The sequence below is a fragment of the Sciurus carolinensis genome, chromosome 9 (assembly GCF_902686445.1).
Source record: "Sciurus carolinensis chromosome 9, mSciCar1.2, whole genome shotgun sequence".
Taxonomy (NCBI): domain Eukaryota; kingdom Metazoa; phylum Chordata; class Mammalia; order Rodentia; family Sciuridae; genus Sciurus; species Sciurus carolinensis.
Genome location: NC_062221.1, coordinates 67,488,579 through 67,507,584, shown reverse-complemented (window position 1 = coordinate 67,507,584; position 19,006 = coordinate 67,488,579). Strand labels below are relative to the sequence as shown.

The window sequence follows — 19,006 nt, the reverse complement described above, 5'->3', positions numbered from 1 at the left end:
TTCTTCAAGAAATGAAAAGATTAGCAATTTGATCATGTCTCTTACAGTTGGGCAGTGCCAGTATTCTTGCCATTGGAAGGACCTTTTTTCCCCCTCCCTAATCATTTTAATTTTTTTCACATTTATCTTCATTTCATATTTTTTCCCATTTCTTTCCATTTTCCCTTTGATCATACTAAGGGTGGTGAGTTTGTAGATAACTAGTAACAAAGCAGGATAATCACATGATTTTTTAGCAGTTCACACTGCTAATTCAATTATTAGTATCCAAAACAAAACAATATGAAACACACACACACACACAAAAACATAGAAATGGAACCTTGGAACCTTGTTGCTTTTAGGAAAACTGCTGCTGTGGGAACCCAGGAGGGGAAGGCAAATCAGCTGACTACAGCAACCCTAAGCCTGAAGATTTTCTCAGTATTCTTCTCACAGCTGTTTCTGCGATTTTTGGGTTTTTTTTTTTTTTTTTTTTTTTTGTACCAGGGATTGAACCATTGAACCCAGGTGTCCTTAACCACTGAACCACATCTCCAGTCCCCCCTTTTTTTCTTTATTTTGAGACAGGATCTCACTGAGTTGCTTAGGACCTTGCTAAATTGCTGAGGCTGGTCTTGAACTTAAAATTCTTCTGCCTCAGCCTCCCAAATTGTTGGGCTTACAGGCATGCTCCACCATGCCTGGCTATTTCTGCTTCTCTATAGCTTTATTACTTCTAGGTGGATTTTTTTCTTATTCTTTCCTCCTCCTCCTCGTCCTCCTTCTCCTCTCCCACCATCCCCTCTTCTTTTTTAATCTTTTACTCCACAAGTTTCATCAACCTGTTTGGGTGATTATAGACCTGCTTTGTCCAACATGATTGCCACTAACCACACGTGACAATTTAATAGTTTTTAAGTATTTCTAGGTTGAATGGTATATCAATAACGTATACTGTGGGAGCTCTAATAAAGGAATTATAGTGGATCAGATGATTTAGAACCTCTGGAGAAGAGATTGAACTAGAGTTGAACCTTAATTCCTGAATGGGGTGACAAGAAGCATTCCAAATGAAAAGATTTGCATGAAATAGGAGTGAGGTTGTTATGTTTATAATAGAGTGAGGTAGATAGTCTGTATTTTGTTCAAATTAAAGAATACTGAGCAGGAAAGTTTGTATTAAGTTTCTGACCAAGTGAGCTGGAGTTGTGGCTCGGTGATAGAGCACTGTGATGCCCTGGGTTCGATCCTCAGCACCACTTATAAATAAATAAATAAAATAAAAGATCCACTGACAACTAAAAAATATTTAAAAAAAAAAGATTGGGCCAAGTGATTTAAAATATTTGAACTTCATACTAAGGAGTCTGTACATCATCCATGGTTAGTTTTCTGACGTAAGAGATTTTCCTGCCTTTTGTTAAATCTAACTCATTGTTGAAATTCAGTAATTTCATTATCATTTAAATTTAGTATGATCAGTGAGACATTTGTTGAATAGGTATGAAGTTGCCACGTATGCTATAGGTACTGCCTATTTCCTCCCAGATTTTAAGTTTCAACCATTAAAGGGATTGAACTGGCAATAATTAGGTTCTCCTAAGTATCCCAGAGCTGAGAGACTTTATAATAGTCAAATATTGTTTTTTCTATATTATTTATTTAAAAAGCAGCAGAAATATTTAACTCTGTAGTCTATAAGCTAATACTGTATAGTTAAAAATAGAAAATATGTAGCCAGGTAAGAAAAAATACCAAATACGAATTAAGTGTGGGAGTCTCTTGCTACCTCAGTGTTACCAATAATTATATCTCTTAATTTTTTTTTTTCTCTCCCTTGAGGAGGAACCCATTCCTTCTTTCCAGGAAGTGCTTTCTGGAATTAAAAGTCCCAGGGGCTTACTTGACCACAGTTTTTCTGCCTGAGAAGCCCCTGATACTTGGGTATTAAAAAATCTTTTATGGTGCTTTCCAGTTTCTTGTTTGCTGACTTTTTTCAGATCACTGTTCCTTTATTAATTGCTAGTCTCAGAGAAGGGCAAAACTGTTCCCCACTTCTCTGTATTTCCCTCATATCACCAAAGGTTACTACTATAGACATTTTTTTGTGTGTCTTTACGTTGTAGTCATAAATGTAATTTTACATTTTGTTTTTTATAGTTTAATATATTACTAGCTTTGAAAGCTTTTTGATCAAGAATTTCAATTTTTTCATGATATATCATCATATGGATATCATACTTCTTTACTTGATACAGCCTAATCTTCAGTTGTGATCTCAGGTAATGATACCATGACCCAATCTAGATAAATGTCATTGGACAGATGGCATATGCTGATAAGCTGAAGTTGTTTCCCTTTACCACTAAAAAGAGTACTTGGGAGTTGATGATGTCTGGTATTTATTTCCTGCATTGAATATACCTTTATATTTGTATAATACTTTCACTTATTTATTATATATCACTTATTTTTAGTAATTAGTTATATTTGAGTTATATATATAATACTAGTTTTTTAAAAATAAGATTTGTTTGTAACTTTTTTGTTTTAATCTTGTTGCTCCTTATTATAATTCCACAAACTTAAGACTTGAGTTGGCATTTAGGAAAACTTTTTCCCTCTGGATGTCCTTGAGTCATTTAAGCAATTCCTATTCCTCTTTAAAGGAGGAATGTAGATCTTTTCTATTGCTTTTTCTCCTACACACTTGCTTACTTTCTCCTCCTCGCTTTTCACACTCTTTCTTGCACGCGCCCTTTCTCTTTCCCTTTCTTTTCCTCTCATTTTCTCCCTTACCCTGCAGGGAGACACTCTATTTGCTTAATAAACTCCCTTATGTGGAAAAAAAAAAAAAAAAAAAAAGGAGGAATGTAGTCAAAATCCTCTCTAAAGAAATTAGATGGGACTTTATTCTGTAATTGGCTTTACTGTGAGTTGATGAAAATGATTCAGGTAGAGGTGGGTTGTGCTTTCCCTTGCCACTCAGGCCTAGTTCCTCCTTGGCAGAGAGTGAGAGACCTAGAAATACATGCTTTTAATTTAAGGTGATTAAGGGAGAAACATTTTGTGTACTTGTAAAAGCTGCTCTTCCAAGAAGTGCTCTCAACCTAATATAACTTCTCAACCTTTTACACTGTGTCCAAATAAAGGCTGCTTGTGAATAAAAGGTGATATCATACATATAATTATCACCAAATAGGTTTAAGCTAGGAAAAACTGACCACCTGCTGAAAATGTGGTTAAAGAATAGGGAAAGGATATTTGATTTCTCCATGGTGATCTGTTTACTTGCTTCTAAGATTCAGGCATTAATGGATTAATCCAACCGCTATATATGGTCATCAATTGAATTTAGTATTTCAGCTCTCTGAAAATGATAATTTTATCATTATGGTAGAGGACACTAACAAGGTGAAGACACAAACTAATCATGTAAATTAATTTTTTAAAAAAGTTTGATTTTCTGGATGAACATATATACACATATACCAAATATAGTCTATTGGGTATATTGTAGAATAAAATAAAAGTTACACTCTTTTGTAGCTTTGGCAACTCGAGGGCATGTTATTGTGGAGAAGGAAAAGTTCTTTAGCATCATTCAAATGAAGCTATTAGAGCTGAATGTTCAAAGTTTCTAGGATTTCATTGCTCTTTGTATAATTTTGGAAGGAAAGCCCTAGGATGATAGGGTATTTGATGTTTGCTTGTGGAATTTATCATGCTATTCTTTGACAGTTAATGTTGTGAGATTAATGCAAAATGAATCAGAGCACAGATATGCAGAGTCACCTGTTAAGCCAGACTGGTTTTCAGGCCTGTAAGACTTGACTGTAGCCTGTTGGAATGTGAAAACTGTGTCAGACAGACCTGAGGTTAGCCCTGACGAAACATAGATGGAGAGTCACTGAGCAAAAGCTGGCGGTCAGTTGGCTTCTGTGATGGCAGTTTCTCACAGTCTTAACAATAAATAGCATTTTAATGACCACTTTAGTCCCTCTGGTATAGAGATAGAACAAGAGAAGTCTGGGGGCTGGAGTTGAGGCTCAGTGGTAGAGTGCTTGCCTGGCAGGCGTGAGGCCTGGGTTCAATCCTTAGCACCACATATAAAATAAAAGATTTATCAATAACTAAAAAATATAAATAAAAAAAGAGAGAGAGAGAAGCCTGGTGACTCAAGTTTAATGAAATAAGGTTAAGGAAACTTGATGTCTCCAATTTAAATAAATTTTTATTCACAAGGCCTTCAAAGCAGACCAGAGTGAGATCCATCTGGCCCTCCCTTTTGGGATAACACTCCTATACCCTATCTATCACTGATTTTATTTATAGATTTTATTTGTCTGCTTTTACTTCCCTCATCCACTTTCCTAAAATAACTCTAAAAATGACTAAAGAGATTAGTTTGGGGTATTGGTCGAAAGGATTTTAACTCAGGACCCCCCAATAGATATTTACATGATATAAAACAGTTATGTTGAAAGTTCCCTGAAGAAATCATTGCCATTTCTTATGACTATCGTTGAAAATAGGAAGGAATTGTATTCTAAATAAAAATAAAAGGAAGATAGAGTGTGCAACATAACAATTGGGGACCCAAGAGGCAGAGTTTGACACTTCTCATGTTTTCCTTGCCCAGTTTGATTCAGCATATATCCAGCTATTTAATTCACTTACATTTGTTTTTGAGTTTTTATTGCGTTAGAAACGGTGTTAAGAAAATGCTAGAGGTTTAAGAGGAAAGTTAAGGATCTTTTAGGACAGCAATTTCAAACTTTTCCACTAACGTACATCAAATCACCTAAGACAATGAGCTGATGACTGGTTTGGGAACATTTCCTGAAGTGGCTTGGTGCAAACTTTAAAACATTTTGTCTCAATTTTAACTTAAAAATCATGGAGGAAACAATCATGGACAATTTGTATTCTTGTCCATAATATTTTTTATGTACATGAACACTTTTTGCCCTTTACTATGTTGTACTTGGTGCTTAGAAGTATATCAAATAGGGCTGGGCTTGTGGCTCAGTGGTTGAGTGCTTACCTGGCACATGTGAGACACCACATTAAGAAAATAAACAAACAAAATAAAGGTACTGAGTCCATCTACAACTAAAAATACTTAGAAAAAAAAGTGTATTGAATAAAAAGTAGTTTTCTGACTTTTTTTTTTTTTTTTTTTTTTTTTTTTTTAGTGCTGGGGATCGAACCCAGGGCCTTGTGCTTACAAGGCAAGCACTCTACCGACTGAGCTATCTCCCCAGCCCCTTTCTGACTTTTTTGTTTGCTTTTTTGTAAAAGATTTCTGGTTCTAATTGAATGTTCTCATCTTTTCGCCCAAGTAGTGTTACTTTTCAGAAATGGATCTTAATAGGTCATACTCCTAAAAACACAGAGTCGTAGACTACTTATATGAGGATTGAATTAGACAGTAGATGAAATAATTTACAAAGCATAATGTGTCATGTTAATGTGAGGGTTTTTTGTTTCTTGTTTTTAATTTTTGTTTTTTACAATTTTATCCTCTAAGAGTTGAGTCTATTCTCAAGTGAAAAATTAATAGGGGAGCGAATGTTAGAATGTGTGGTGGGAGACTCCTTGGCTTAGACTTTCTTTAGTATGATCAGAAATCAGGTACAACAAAGTTAACTAACCATTGATATAATTGCAGGAGGGAGCACTGGCAGTTGCTGGGTAATTTGAAGACTACAGTTGAGGGTTTGGTGTCAGCTAACAGCCCCAATGTTTGGTCCAAGTATGGTGGCCTGGAGCGGCTTTGTAGGGACATGCAGAACATCCTCTATCATGGGCTCATCCATGATCAGGTATGTAGAACTCCTCTTATTTTTTTTTTCCTAATTGACTGAATTACTTGTTGGAAACAAATAGTTGCATTAAATTGTTTGGCAGGGAGAAGATGAAGTCCACTAGTCTGAGTTTTTTTTTTTTTTTTTTTTTTTTTAATTTTTTAGTTGTAGACAGACACAATACATTAATTTATTTATTTTTATGTGGTGCCAAGGACTGAAACTGCCTCACACATGCCAGGCAAGTGCTCTACCACTGAGCCACAACCCCAGCCTGTCTGTGAGCTCTTGAGGGTAGGATTGAGACTTAATACTTTTTTTTTTTTTTTAGTTATAGGTGGACACAATATCTTTATTTTATTTTTATGTGGTGCTAAGGATTGAACCCAAGGCCTCAAGCACACTGGGCAAATGCTCTATCACTGAGCCACAACCCTAGCCCTTAATACTTTTTTTTTGTATCCAAAAATTTTTATTTACTGCCTGATTTACCACAGATGTCAGTAGAATAAATAAATTGCTGGATGTGACAGCAATGAGATGTTAGATCAGTTTATGTTAATTGTCGTTACTTTAACCAATGACTATGAACTTCATGGCTTAGAACAATACAAACTTGTTATTTTACAGTTCTTGAGGTCAGAATTCTGACATAATTTTCTCTAGACTCAAAGCATGGTGTCTGCAGGGCTGTTCTTCTGGAGGCTCCAGGGAATTCTCCCATTTGCTTGTCTTTTTGTCTTCTCAAGTTGCATTCCTTGCATTCTTTGGCTCTTAGCCCCTTCCACTATCCTCAATACCTCCTAGAACTCCTATAATTACTAGGGCTTACCTGGATAATCTCACCATCTCAAGATCCTTAATTTTTATCCTCCTCCCCCTCCCCCTTCCCTCCTCCTCCTCCTCCTCCTCCTCCTCCTCCTCTTCTTCTAGCGGGGAGTTGAACCCAGGGGCATTGTACCACTGACCTACATTCACGGCCTTGTAATTTTTTTATTTTGAGACAGGGTCTTACTAAATTGTCCAGACTGACCTTGAATTTGAATTTGCCTCAGCCTCCTGAGTACCTGGGATTACAGATGTGCGCCACTGCATCTGCCAAAAGATCCTTAATTTAATCACGTCTGCTGAGTTCCTTTTGTCATAAAGAGTGATATTCACAGGTTCTAGGAATTGGGATGTGGACACCTTGGAGGACTATTTTAGTCAACCACAGTCAGGAGTCTTTTTTTTTTTCCCCCCCTGAATCTTAGGTTTTTTTAAAACCATGATTTACCACCCCCTCTATCCTGTCCCCCACCCATGCCCCCCCAAAATAGGTAGAACAAAGGGAGAAAAAGAGCTTAGGCAAAAATGAATTATTTCTGACTTTCATCCAGGAAATGTTTCTACTGAATAAGAAGGTGAAACTCCAGTGTGCTTGCTTACTTTGAATGTACTTTCCTTTATAAAATTCTTCTGCCTAGAAACCAGTGTGATCTAGTGAAATTTTTTAGGCTTGATGAGATTGGTGTAATTAATATTCTTTTCCTGATGGAAAATCATCATTTCTTCCTCTGATTCTCTTTGAATTGGATTTTTCATCTTGTTTCCTAAATTCAGACTTTTGTTATTACTATCTTTGCTTTAAATTAATAATATGTTGAAAGAATTATATACTTCACTTATAGGGCTTGTGAGAATTCATCCATATCCACATGAAAATTCTAGCAGTTTTAGAAATGACTAGTGAAAACAAGAGGTGAAGAGAAGGGAAGATTAACCGAGTAGTTAATAGGTAGTGATTGAGTCACTGGGATTTTTCTCTTAGGAGCATCCCAGGACACATTTGAGAAATGATTATAAGATATTATCATTTTTAGAATACGCTTTCAACATAACTTTGTAGACAACTGGTTGATGTTTCTGAATGGTAGTTTTGATTTTGATTTTTGTTTTTGTTATAAACTTTATTTGATGTTGAGTTTCTTTTTCTTCATATTCTCAATTCTAATAACTTTGAGTTTTGAAAATGAGTAGAATCCCATAATACATAATGTTTTTTGCTTTATCTTTTTGGCAATTACTCCATTTTCAGTGTTTTAAATAAGGCTTTGTTATGGGTAAAATTTTCTAGTGAGTCATTGGGGTTTAGTATTGTCTTTTTAAGCATCAAAACTCACAAAGATATGCATAATTGTGTACTTATAAACACTCATATCCTCCCATGTCAAGAATGAGTATTCTTTACTGGAAATCCTTTCCCATGATCAAGCTCATTTTTTTTTTTTAATCAGAATTTATTTTCAGCTGGTGGTCACAATGCAGAAGATCTAATCAACTGTCATGAAAGTGTTCATACTTGATAGAATATAATGTTACCCTCCCTTCTAGAAAGATATGTATATTGCCTCTGAAAAATATCTTCAAATGAGTGTTCCTGTTGGGTATTTTCAGAATTCAATGGGAAAGTTAGCATAGGTTAGAATTTTTCTATTCAGAGTAAGTGAAGGTGAGGCCTGTGTATTAAAGGACTTGGAAGAGAGAAAAAAACATGAGCATTTAAAGAGCTGAATTCTTAATGGTCTTCATTTTAAAAACATCTTTCTAGTTGAGTGCAGTGTCCTATGCCTGTAATTCCAGTACTCAGGAGGCTGAGGCAGAAGAATTTTAAGTTTGAGACTAACTTCAGCAATTTAGCAAGGTCTTAAGGACTTAGTAAGACCTTGTCACAAAATAAAACCTAAAAAAGGGCTGAAGGATGTGACTTAGTGATTAAGTGACCCTCAGTTCAATCAGGAGTCAGGCAGGAAGATCATAAGTTCAATGACAACCTCAGCAATTTAGTGAGGCCCTAGCAATTTTGTGAGATCCTCTCTCAAAATAAAAAGAGCTGGGGATGTGGCTCAGTAGTAAAGCACCTTTGAGTTCAATTCCTAGTGCCAAAATAAAATAAAATGATAATAATAAAAATCAAATTAAAAAAACCTTTCAAGGAACATGAAGTTAACATTGTATAATGGACTGATAAGTCTTTGGAATCAAATAGAACATAGATCCTTGAGAAAGAAAATGACATGGTGGTTAAAATTAGGGACTTTAAATTGCACTGCTCTCTTTTTTGGGGGGGCGGGGTTGTACTGGGGATTTAACCCAAGGGCAATTTACCACTGAGCTACATTCCCAGCCCTTTTTGTTTTTCATTTATGAGACAGGGTCTCACTGAGTTGCTTAGGGTCTTGCTATATTGCTGAGGCTGGCCTTGAACTTGCAATCCTCATGTCTCAGCCTCCTAAAGTGCTGGGATGACACCTGACTGCACTGCTTACAGTTTAATTAATCTCAGTGTCACCATTAATTATGTAATAATGGGTAAGTTGTATACACTGGTATCTACCTCATAGGGTTGCTGTGAGAATTAAGTAATACATGAAAACCATTAGAAAATATAGTTGTCAATTTTCACTATTAGGTAATATTACTTAACTTTTTTGAGCCTTGCTCTTCCTTCTTGTCTGTTCAGATGAGGATAATAATATTTATTTTACAAAATAAATCTTGATGGAAAAATTAAATGAAGTAGAATACAAAATTTGTTTAGTGGTTTGTGGCTTATGAGAAATAATTAATATTCCTTTATTATTTTGTTTCTAATTACTTGTAATTCTGTGTGTTGAGGTGAATGATCAAGAACATTGAAATTTTCAAAACAGCTATATTCATTCACTGAACTCTGTTATCTGCCCTTACCGCTGGTGATCTTAGCAGTGCAGTTTAAGAAAAATGGCATCCATGTTACCTAATCTAATGAACATTTCTCCTTTGAATACTATCTTATGTGCAGTATTGTTGAGCATCATCGGATCTTGACTTGTATGACAATGTCTTATGTCATAGAAGTATTGTTCTACCTTTGTGACCACTCTTAAGTTTCTTTCCCTGAAATTTCTTCCTCTATGATTTGTTTTTAGTGTTCTCTTGTATGTTCTCTTCTTATTCTGTACATTTTCCTAAACAATCTCATCTATTTCCATTGTTGTAATTATCACTTGTGTACTAATGATGCCCAGTTCAGACATCTCTGATGAATTCTCGGTTCATAAGTCTAGCAATTTCCTATATATTACCATCTGGCTATTCATCCTATAGGCTAAGCACAGCCAAAACTGAACTTATTTTCTCTCATAGATTGTCCTTCCTCTTGATATTCTTTGTTAATTTGTAGCATTGACTTACTCAGTGTCCTGGGACAGTACTCAAGAACCATGTTGTCATACCAATATGTTTTATAAAACCTCTGTGCAGATTTCCTGGATTGATGACTAAAATAGGTACCAGGTCAAAGGTACTGCCGTTTAGTGGTTAAAGTATTTGTGTCTCAACAACAAATGGGTTCTTTTTTTGGCCCTGTTACTAATTTTACATTGTCATCTAGAGTAGTCACTTAACCATATTACAAGACAGTTTTATCATCTGTACCAGAAAAAGAAAATGTGTCATGATGAAATAGTAAAGTCAATGAGATTCTCAAATGAAAGATGCTTTGTAAATGTACAACACAATTAACATATTTTGTTACAGTTACTGGAAGTATAATATCTGTGAAAGCAACTGGTCATCAGAATGAAAAGTATCAAAGTATGTGATCACTTGCCAAACAACAGAGCAAACCAGACAAATCTGTTATACACATTCCCTCCCCCTCCCCCCTCCCCCCCTCCCCCTCTGTCTCTCTCTCTCTCTCTTTCCCTCTCCCTCTCCTACACACATACCCTCAAGTAGAGGCTGTAGTAGGGAAAAATAAGAAACAATAGATTCATGCCAATTTCATTGTTGCTTTATTCTCCCTTATAAACATCTAAGAAATAAAGTATAAAGTCCGTGTCAAGGACTTGTTTTTCCTTTTCATTTCCTTCCCCAAAGATTAAGACTTTCAGAGTTTCGGGCTGTTTTGTTATCAGGAAGCTCTTCTGGGTGTTATGCCCTTGGAGGGGGAAAGGGATACAGTGCTTCATGTAGGTCATGTCTCCTGTGTTTTCATAAGGATGTGTAATGGAATATGAATTTTTTTTAAGGATTTGCTTATTTATTTATTTATTTTTTATGTGGTGCTGAGGATCGAACCCAGGGCCTCACACATGCTAGGCAAGCACTCTACCACTGAGCTGTAACCCCAGCCCCTGGAATATGAATTTTTGTTTAATCACTTAGGGCATTTGGAAAGCTGTAACATCATTATGGTATTCTTAATTAAGCATCTCATTTTCCTTGACAGCCTGCACCTAGGCTACCTTTAGTCCTTCCATAAAGCAAGGCATATTTGATAATCTATGGTCTACTGTTTAGAAATGTAGAAACACTAAGTCCCTGAGATTGAATTAGAAGTCAAAGAATTCCCTGCTTTTTCAACACCAGAAAGAAACTATTCTTAGCAACATAGCCCAATTTAAAAAAAAAAACAGTAATAATGAAAAAGATCTGTGTGTTTTATTTCTGAATATATAAGTAATGTATTCTTTTTGTTGAACATTTGGCAAATACCAGAAAGAAGAATAAATGTCCCATAATCTTAACACCAAGTAATAATGATGGTTAAGTATTTTGGTAGATTTTCTTGCACTTTTTCCCATGTATTTATATGCTTTCTAAAAATGTTAAGAGTACTATCACTCTGCAACTTACTTTAAAATCTTTAATATTTTTGAATATACAATATACTTTATGTGGTTAAAAAAATTAGAAAGTAGACTGTTGTTGTGGCTCAGTGATAGAGTACTTGCCTAGCACATGTGAAGCACTGAGTTTAATTCTCAGCACCACATATAAATAAATAAAAAATAAAGGTCCATTGACCACTAAAAATTTTTTTTTAATTTAGAAAGTATAAAACCATACAATGAAAAATCTTGTTCCCTTCTTATCCCATAGGAACTACTGTTTATTAGTTTCGTTCTAGAGAATTTCTACATCATCTTTCTTATATAAGCCACATCTATGCTATATCATACAGAATTCCCAGTTTCAATTTATTTGTACTGAACCAATAATTTAAAGATCCTATAATATGAATATGAAATCTATATTTTTAGGGTTTTTTTAACTTCTAAAAATTGTTTTGCCTCTACATAATCAAATCTTTATGATTTACCTTTATTGACAAGTCTTTTCAGAGCATACTACTTAGTATTCATAAATATATCAGGATTTTTTGTTTTTGTTTTTTTGTTTTGCTTTGTTTGTACTGGGAATTTAACCCAAATGCAGTTTAACTCTGAGCTACATATCTAGCACTTTTTATTTTTTTATTTTGAGACAGGGTTCACTAAGTTGCTTAGTGCCTTACTAAATTGCTGAGGCTGGCCTTGAACTTGGGATTCTTCTATTACAGCCTCATTAGCCACTGGGATTACAGGCATATGCCACCACATCTGGCTATACCAGTTATTTTATCAATGTGCATAATCATAATTTTAAATATGAAATTATAACAAGTACAATTGACAGAAATATATTTGGGAACATAAAATAACATTCTTGGTAAGCTACAACTTTATTGGTGGAAATAAAACTTCATGGTTAACCTAGGGAATCTTCTGTACCTAACTTGAGTAAATGCTTTTTTTCCAGAATCAGAAGAATTGGGAAGCCATCCCTTTTTCAGCAGATATACAGCATTGTCTTTAATGTGTATATAATATTACACATATATATATATAATCAGTACCCTTTGGACAAATGTTCAAGTTATTTATGTATTTCTATCTTTATGAAAATGAACAGTCATACTGTTTTTTATTTTATAAAGAGAAAATTTTTTGTGGGTTGCTTTTTGATTTTTTTTGTTTGTTTTGTTTTGTTTTGTTTTGTTTTGAGGGCTGATGATCAAACCAGGGTTTTGAGTATGTTAGGTCAGTGCTGTACCACTAAACTACATCCCTAGCCCTGTCGAGCTATTTAAAATTTGTAATACTATGTGTTCCTTTTGATTGATAATATCATTTTTGTCCTTCATTTTGATGTGATTTTTTTTTTAATTGATTTGTGTATGTTGGACCATCCTTACACCCCTGGGATAAATCCAACTTGATTGTTATGTATAATCTCTTTCTCTCTCTCTCTCTCTCTCTCTCTCTCTCTCTCTCTCTCTCTCTCTCTCTCTCGTGCAGTAGTAGAACTTGGACCTGGGGTACTGTATTACTGAGCCACATCCCCTGCCCTTTCTATTTTTTATTTTGAGACAGGATCTTGCTAAGTTGCTGAGAGTCTGGCTAAGTTGCTAAGACTGGCCTTTAATTTGCAATCCTTCTGCTTCAGCTTTCCCAGTTGCTGGGATTTCAAGTGTGCACTACTGTGTCAGTGATCATGAAATACAATCTTTTTGATGTGCTGTTGGAATTGATTTGTTAGTATTTTATTGAGAATTTTTGTATTTACATTCATTGGGGATACTGGATCAGTAGTTTTCTTATTTTTTTTCCTGTTTATGTATTTATGTATGTTATATCCTTGTCTAGTTTTTTTTTTTTTTTTTTTTTTTTTTTGGCGGTACTGGGGATTGAACTCAGGGCCTTGTGCTTACAAGGCAAGCACTCTACCAGCTGAGCTATCTCCTCAGCCCCTTGGCTAGTTTTGATACCAGGGTAATGCTGGCCTCACAGAATGAGTTTGAAAGAGTTCTCTCCCTTCAGTCTTTTGAAATAGTTTGATAACTGGTATTCAGTTTGTTTATCTATCCATCTATTTATTTTTTTATTTATTTTTGTTTTTGGTGATACCAGGGCCACTTTACCACTGAGCTACATCCCTAGCTCTTTTAAATATATATTTTTTAAAAATTTTGAGTCAGGATCTTGCTCAGCTGCCCAGATTGCCTTTGATATTGCAGTTCTGCCTTAGCCTTCCATGCCACTGGGATTACAGCCATGTGTCATACACCTGGTAATATTATTTCTTTAAAATTTTGGTGAAATTCATCAGTGAAGCCATTTGGTCCTGGGCTTTTCTTTTTGGTACACTTTTTGTTACTTACTTGATATCATCACTTTCTATTAGTCTATTTAGGTTTTGCATCCTCATAGTTCATTGGTTAGGTTATGTGTGTCCAGAAATTTATATGTTCTAGGTTTTCTAATTTGTTGGTATATAAATGTTCATAATGGTTCTTACTGTTGACTTCTGAGGTGCTTTTTGGATCATATATTAGGTTCTGATATATTTTAAGGTCTTTTTCTAGGCTATTTATTCCGTTCCATTGACTGGTTTGTCTCTTGGTACTGTGCTACTTGTTTATTTTTAAAATTATTTAAATTTCAATTTTAACCCCTGCTGAGTAGTCTGAGGAAGGATTCTCAAAAATCAATTAGGTTTTCATGATATAAGCATTTTATTATCATGTTTAGGCCTCTTTCAGTCTAAGACCATTTATTTAGTACTGAGCATTTTTTTCATTTTTTTAAAAAAATATTTTTGTTGTCAGTGGACCTTTATTTAATTGATTAATTAATTAATTTATATGTGGTGCTAAGAATCAAACCCAATGCCTTACATGTTAGGCAAATGCTCTACCTCTGAGCCACAACCCCAGCCCAGGACTGAGCATTTCTTAACTCTAAATACAGCCCCTTCCTGACCTGTGTGGCATGAGAAAAGCAAGTGTTTCCTTATTTGACTTTGTAGTTAAGTTCTGAAGATGTTTATCTCTGGCTTTTAATAGTTCTTCACCAGCTTTAAGAATTGCTTTTTAGGAAACTGAATGCTAGAAAGAAATACAAAAGAGATTATTTTCACTGTATGTCATCTATATCATATGTATATGCACCTGTTCAAAAGAATGATTGATTTTAAACAGTTATTCTTTAAAACGGTTAAGATATATATATATTCTTTGACTGCTGAGAACTTTTGTTGAGGAAAGGAAGATTTTACTCTTTTTTCTGTCTTTGAATGTCAACAGTTAAACTAGATTTGGTCCAGAATGGTAGTGATTTGCTCACTTTGTGTGTTCCTTTAGCAGGTGTGTTGCCACCAGACTGATTACTGGCAATTTGTGAAAGACATCCGGTGGCTCAGTCCCCACTCAGCCCTTCATGTGGAGAAGGTAAGAGTGAAAGAAGAGCTGGTATGCTAGAGTGCAGCTGCAAGTCTTCACTGTTTGATGTTCAATTGGAAGGGTCTTATAGCCTAGGATGGAGGATATCCAGTTTCTTCTTAACTGAGGAAAGGAAATTATCCCTGTAGAACTGACTTGGAGGGAAGTGTTATTTACTTTAAAAATAAATAGATAGATAAATAAATAAATAAACAAACCTGTCAGGCATGGTGGCATATGCCTGTAATCCCAGGAACTTGGGAGGTTGAGGCAAGAGATTGCGAGTTTGAGGCTAGCCTCAACAATTGAGGGAGGCCCTAACAATTTAGTGAGACACTCCCTCAAAATAAAAAGGACTAGGGAGGTGGCTCAGTGGGTAAGTGCTCTTGGGTCCAATCCCCAGTACCAAAAAATAAAAAATAAAAATATAAACCTTATAGACCCATTGTTTCAGGTCACTTTCTCTCCTCTGGGGGCGGTGTAAATATCTGTGAATGCGGGACCATAATAAAGCTCTTCAAAATTTAGGGAAAATGGCAAGAGTTTCCTTAAAGTAACAGGGGAAGTGGGCTTTAATGCTAATTGTGTGAGAAGAAACAGCACCAGTGAGAAAGGAATGTGAGGTTTTTGTAGGCCAGTATCAAATGGAGCCAAATATGATGTTCCCAACAGCTTTGGCTGCTGTTGTAGTATTCCTCTCCCCTGTTCTCAGCTTAATATAGTATCCCTGATTTCCATTTAGGGAAAATGAACTCAAAAGTTAGGTAATGTGGCCGAAGGTACGCAGTTGGTTTCAGAACAATCACTGCCAAATTTATGTATATATTCATTTCACTCTGTATTATGGAAAATTTCAAATATATATAAAATTGGGGGGAAAAAACCCACCAAACTTCAAACTATCCATCACCCCTCTTCAACAGTTGTCACTATATCGCCAGTCTTGTTTCATGTATACTTGCACTGCTAGATCCATTGCTAGGATGATGTCAGGAAAGATAGCTTCTTTCTAGATAATCTGGGAACCAAATCACAGTGCCTTAATTCTGCAGAAAAAGCCTGCTATTTCCTTTGTTCTTTTCACTTCTATTTTTCCCACTAAGCCTCCCTCTAACTTCTTTTCTAAAATATGTTGCTATTGTTATTTTCTCTTAGAAGCTGCCTGAAATTGCCATTCATACATTTTGTAATGCTAATCCTGGGCTACAAGACCTTGCTCTTAGAAACATTCAAGACCCGAGGTCTGAAATAGAATTCTGCACCTAAAGCCAAAAAGAGGTGCTCGGATGGCTTCTCTTCAGTGGCATTTTTTTCCTAGATGCCTCCCACCCACCAAGATTTTTTTCAGTTTTTTCTGAAGGCCACCTGAAATACAGGACTCTGAGAAAGGCCAAGAGGTCAAGTTTTTCCTTCCTCTGAATATCCCAGAACAGGTGTTTCTTTGGAGTTAGAATGTAAAGAGCCAGATGTATGTTGGGCATAGTGGTGCATGTTTATAGTCCCAGCTATTTGGGTGGCGGAGGCTAAGGTAGGAGGATCACAAGTTGGATGCCAGCCTGGGCAACTTTCTGAGACTCTTATCTCAAGACAAAATTTTTAAAAAGATTGGAACTCATAGGAAGAGCACTTGCTGAGCACATGTAAGCTCCTGTGCACAATTCCCAGTACTAAAAGAAAAAAAGAACCAGATGTAGCATCTGTGTTTCTCCTGGAGTTGCCTCTCCTAGAATTGTGAATCAGGTTTTAACTGCTTAGTTTCCTCACTAGCGATATAATTCGGCAAGGAAACTATTAATCCCTTACTTAATTCTCTAACTGCAGTATCCTCTAGATGCTAGCTAGAGGCAAATACCTCTGGTCGCCTCCCTTTACCTGTCTCAGTGAAATTCTTGGGTCACTAGGCCTCAGTCTTGCTGTATCTACAAGGAGATGTATATTTTGACTCATGCCTCTTTGTCTTGCAGTTCATCAACTTACACGAGAATGGCCAGAATAATGCCGATGGCGTGAGTGGGCATGCTGTTGCAGAGTTGTGGCTGCAGCACAGCTTGCAGTGTCACTGCCTCTCAGCCCAGCTCCGACCTCTGCTTGGGGATAGACAGTATATCAGAAAATTCTACACAGGTTGGTAGAGATCACTTAGGGTTGCTGTTTATACTTCCTCGTTCTCTTTCACTATTACTCTGTGGGGTCCCTCTATTTCCAGAGCCTCATATGTTTCACTTGTTGCCAAGAGATTCTTACTTAGAAATATATATCCTGTCTTCCCTTTCACCTCCCTTGAAAAACACAGTCAGATCTTATGCTAAGGCATTCTGCTGTACCATACACACAAACCAATAATGGTATAACTAAAATGTATGTGACAACCATTTATTGAGAGTTCTATTGTGCCAGGCACTCATCACAACAGCCCTAAGAGTTAGGTATTAGTTCCCCTGTTTTCCCATCAGAGAAACAGTTCAAGGAGGTTAGGTGATTTGGCCAAAGTCACCCAGAGTCAGAATTTAGTCTTGGGTCTTCTGTCTTTGAAGACTTTTTTTTTCCCCTCTTTGAAGCCTCTTATCTTGAGCTCTTTGCTGACTGGACATGACTTAGCTTTTCCTATACTTTACTTGTCCTTAATTCCCCTTCTTCCTTCAGTGGCATTGTTCTCAATTCTTTTGATTTTCTTTCTCTTTCTTCCCCTGAACTTCTCTCTCCCAGGACCATACAAGGAGGCCAAAACTCTACCTGCTGGACTTCATCTCTTTGGTAACTTTTCTCTTCCCAGATACTGCTTTCCTGCTAAGCGATGCCCACGTCACAGCCATGCTTCAATGCCTGGAAGCTGTGGAACAGAACAACCCCCGCCTCCTGGCTCAGATTGATGCATCTATGGTAAAGAGGGCAAGGAATTATCCATGTCTATGCTGGGCCCCAGACCCATGATTTAATTCTCAGTAGCAGATGACTTCTTCACAGAGGCAGTTGTGAATTGAAAGACTTTTCATTTTTATTTATTTATTTAATTTGGTGCTGGGGATCAAACCCAGGACCTCTTACATGCCAAACAAGTGCTTTACTACTGAGCTACACTTCTCAGTTCCTAAGACTTCCATTTCTAAAAATGCTTTAAAAGAAGAAGAGGGACCATTAAGTCTGTTTGTTGTTTACCTTGTGCTGGGGATCAAGTGCAGGGCCTTATCATGTTAGGCAAGTATTCTACCACTTAACTATATCTCCAACCCCCATTAATACTTATTGAAGCCCAACAACATGAGCGACTGGGGCAGGAGGATCACAAGTTCGAGGCTAGCCTCAGTAACTTGGCAAGACTCTGTCTTAAAGTTAAAAATAAAAAGCACTGAGGATGTGACTTAGTGGTTAAGTACCCCGTACCAAAAACAAAACAAAAAACTAAAACCAAACCAAAACAAAAAACAACAACCTTTTTGAAGTGAAAATCTAAACTTAGGTCTTATTTGCTGTGGGGGGGATGTTGGGGGGTGGCAAGGTGTAGGTATTTTTTAAGTCCTTGTGACCCTTGGTCTGAGTAAGTACCTCTTTAAGGCAGGTTTGACCAAGAGCTGGGGAGAAGAAAGATGGTTCTGAATTAGGGGTTGGGTTTACAGTGTCAGACCTAATATGGGTTAATAGTACATGGGGCCATTTTCCCCTTGGGTATAAAGAAAATTTTGTAATAAAATAAAATTTCATTACCTCTAATAAGCTCACTCCATCTACTTAGATCACAGAAGGATTCCAGTGCAGAAGCTATAGTGTACAGCTGAACTTCACAGTTTCAGTTTATGCTGCATTAGAAGGTAGCTGTGCTATGTTTATAGGATCTCACTATAGTTCAGGCATGCTGCCAAAGGTCAGCTTTTATCAGCATTTCTGAAGTATTGACTGCTCCTCCTGTGAGGGCCTCTGTCCTTGACTATGACATGGTTTATTTTGTTTTAGTTTGCCAGAAAGCACGAGAGCCCACTGCTGGTGACAAAGAGCCAGAGCCTGACAGCTCTGCCTGGTTCCACATGTACCCCTCCAACCAGCTATGCTCAGCATTCCTACTTTGGGTCCTCCTCTGGCCTCCACCAATCTATGCCCAACCACAGCTCAGGTATGGGTGCAGGAAGGGGTGGTCATTCCATGTATCTCCAGG

The 19,006-nt window shown here is 36.5% G+C and overlaps 1 protein-coding gene across 1 annotated transcript in view; it reads left to right on the top strand.

Moving 5' to 3' along the window:
- Rubcn (rubicon autophagy regulator) overlaps positions 1-19,006 on the top strand; it is a 70,906-nt gene that overhangs the window by 16,366 nt on the left and 35,534 nt on the right. The window contains 5 exon segments of the mRNA XM_047563760.1: positions 5,657-5,810; positions 14,785-14,868; positions 16,824-16,983; positions 17,633-17,739; positions 18,808-18,964. Of these exon segments, the coding sequence (XP_047419716.1) occupies positions 5,657-5,810; positions 14,785-14,868; positions 16,824-16,983; positions 17,633-17,739; positions 18,808-18,964 (662 nt within the window).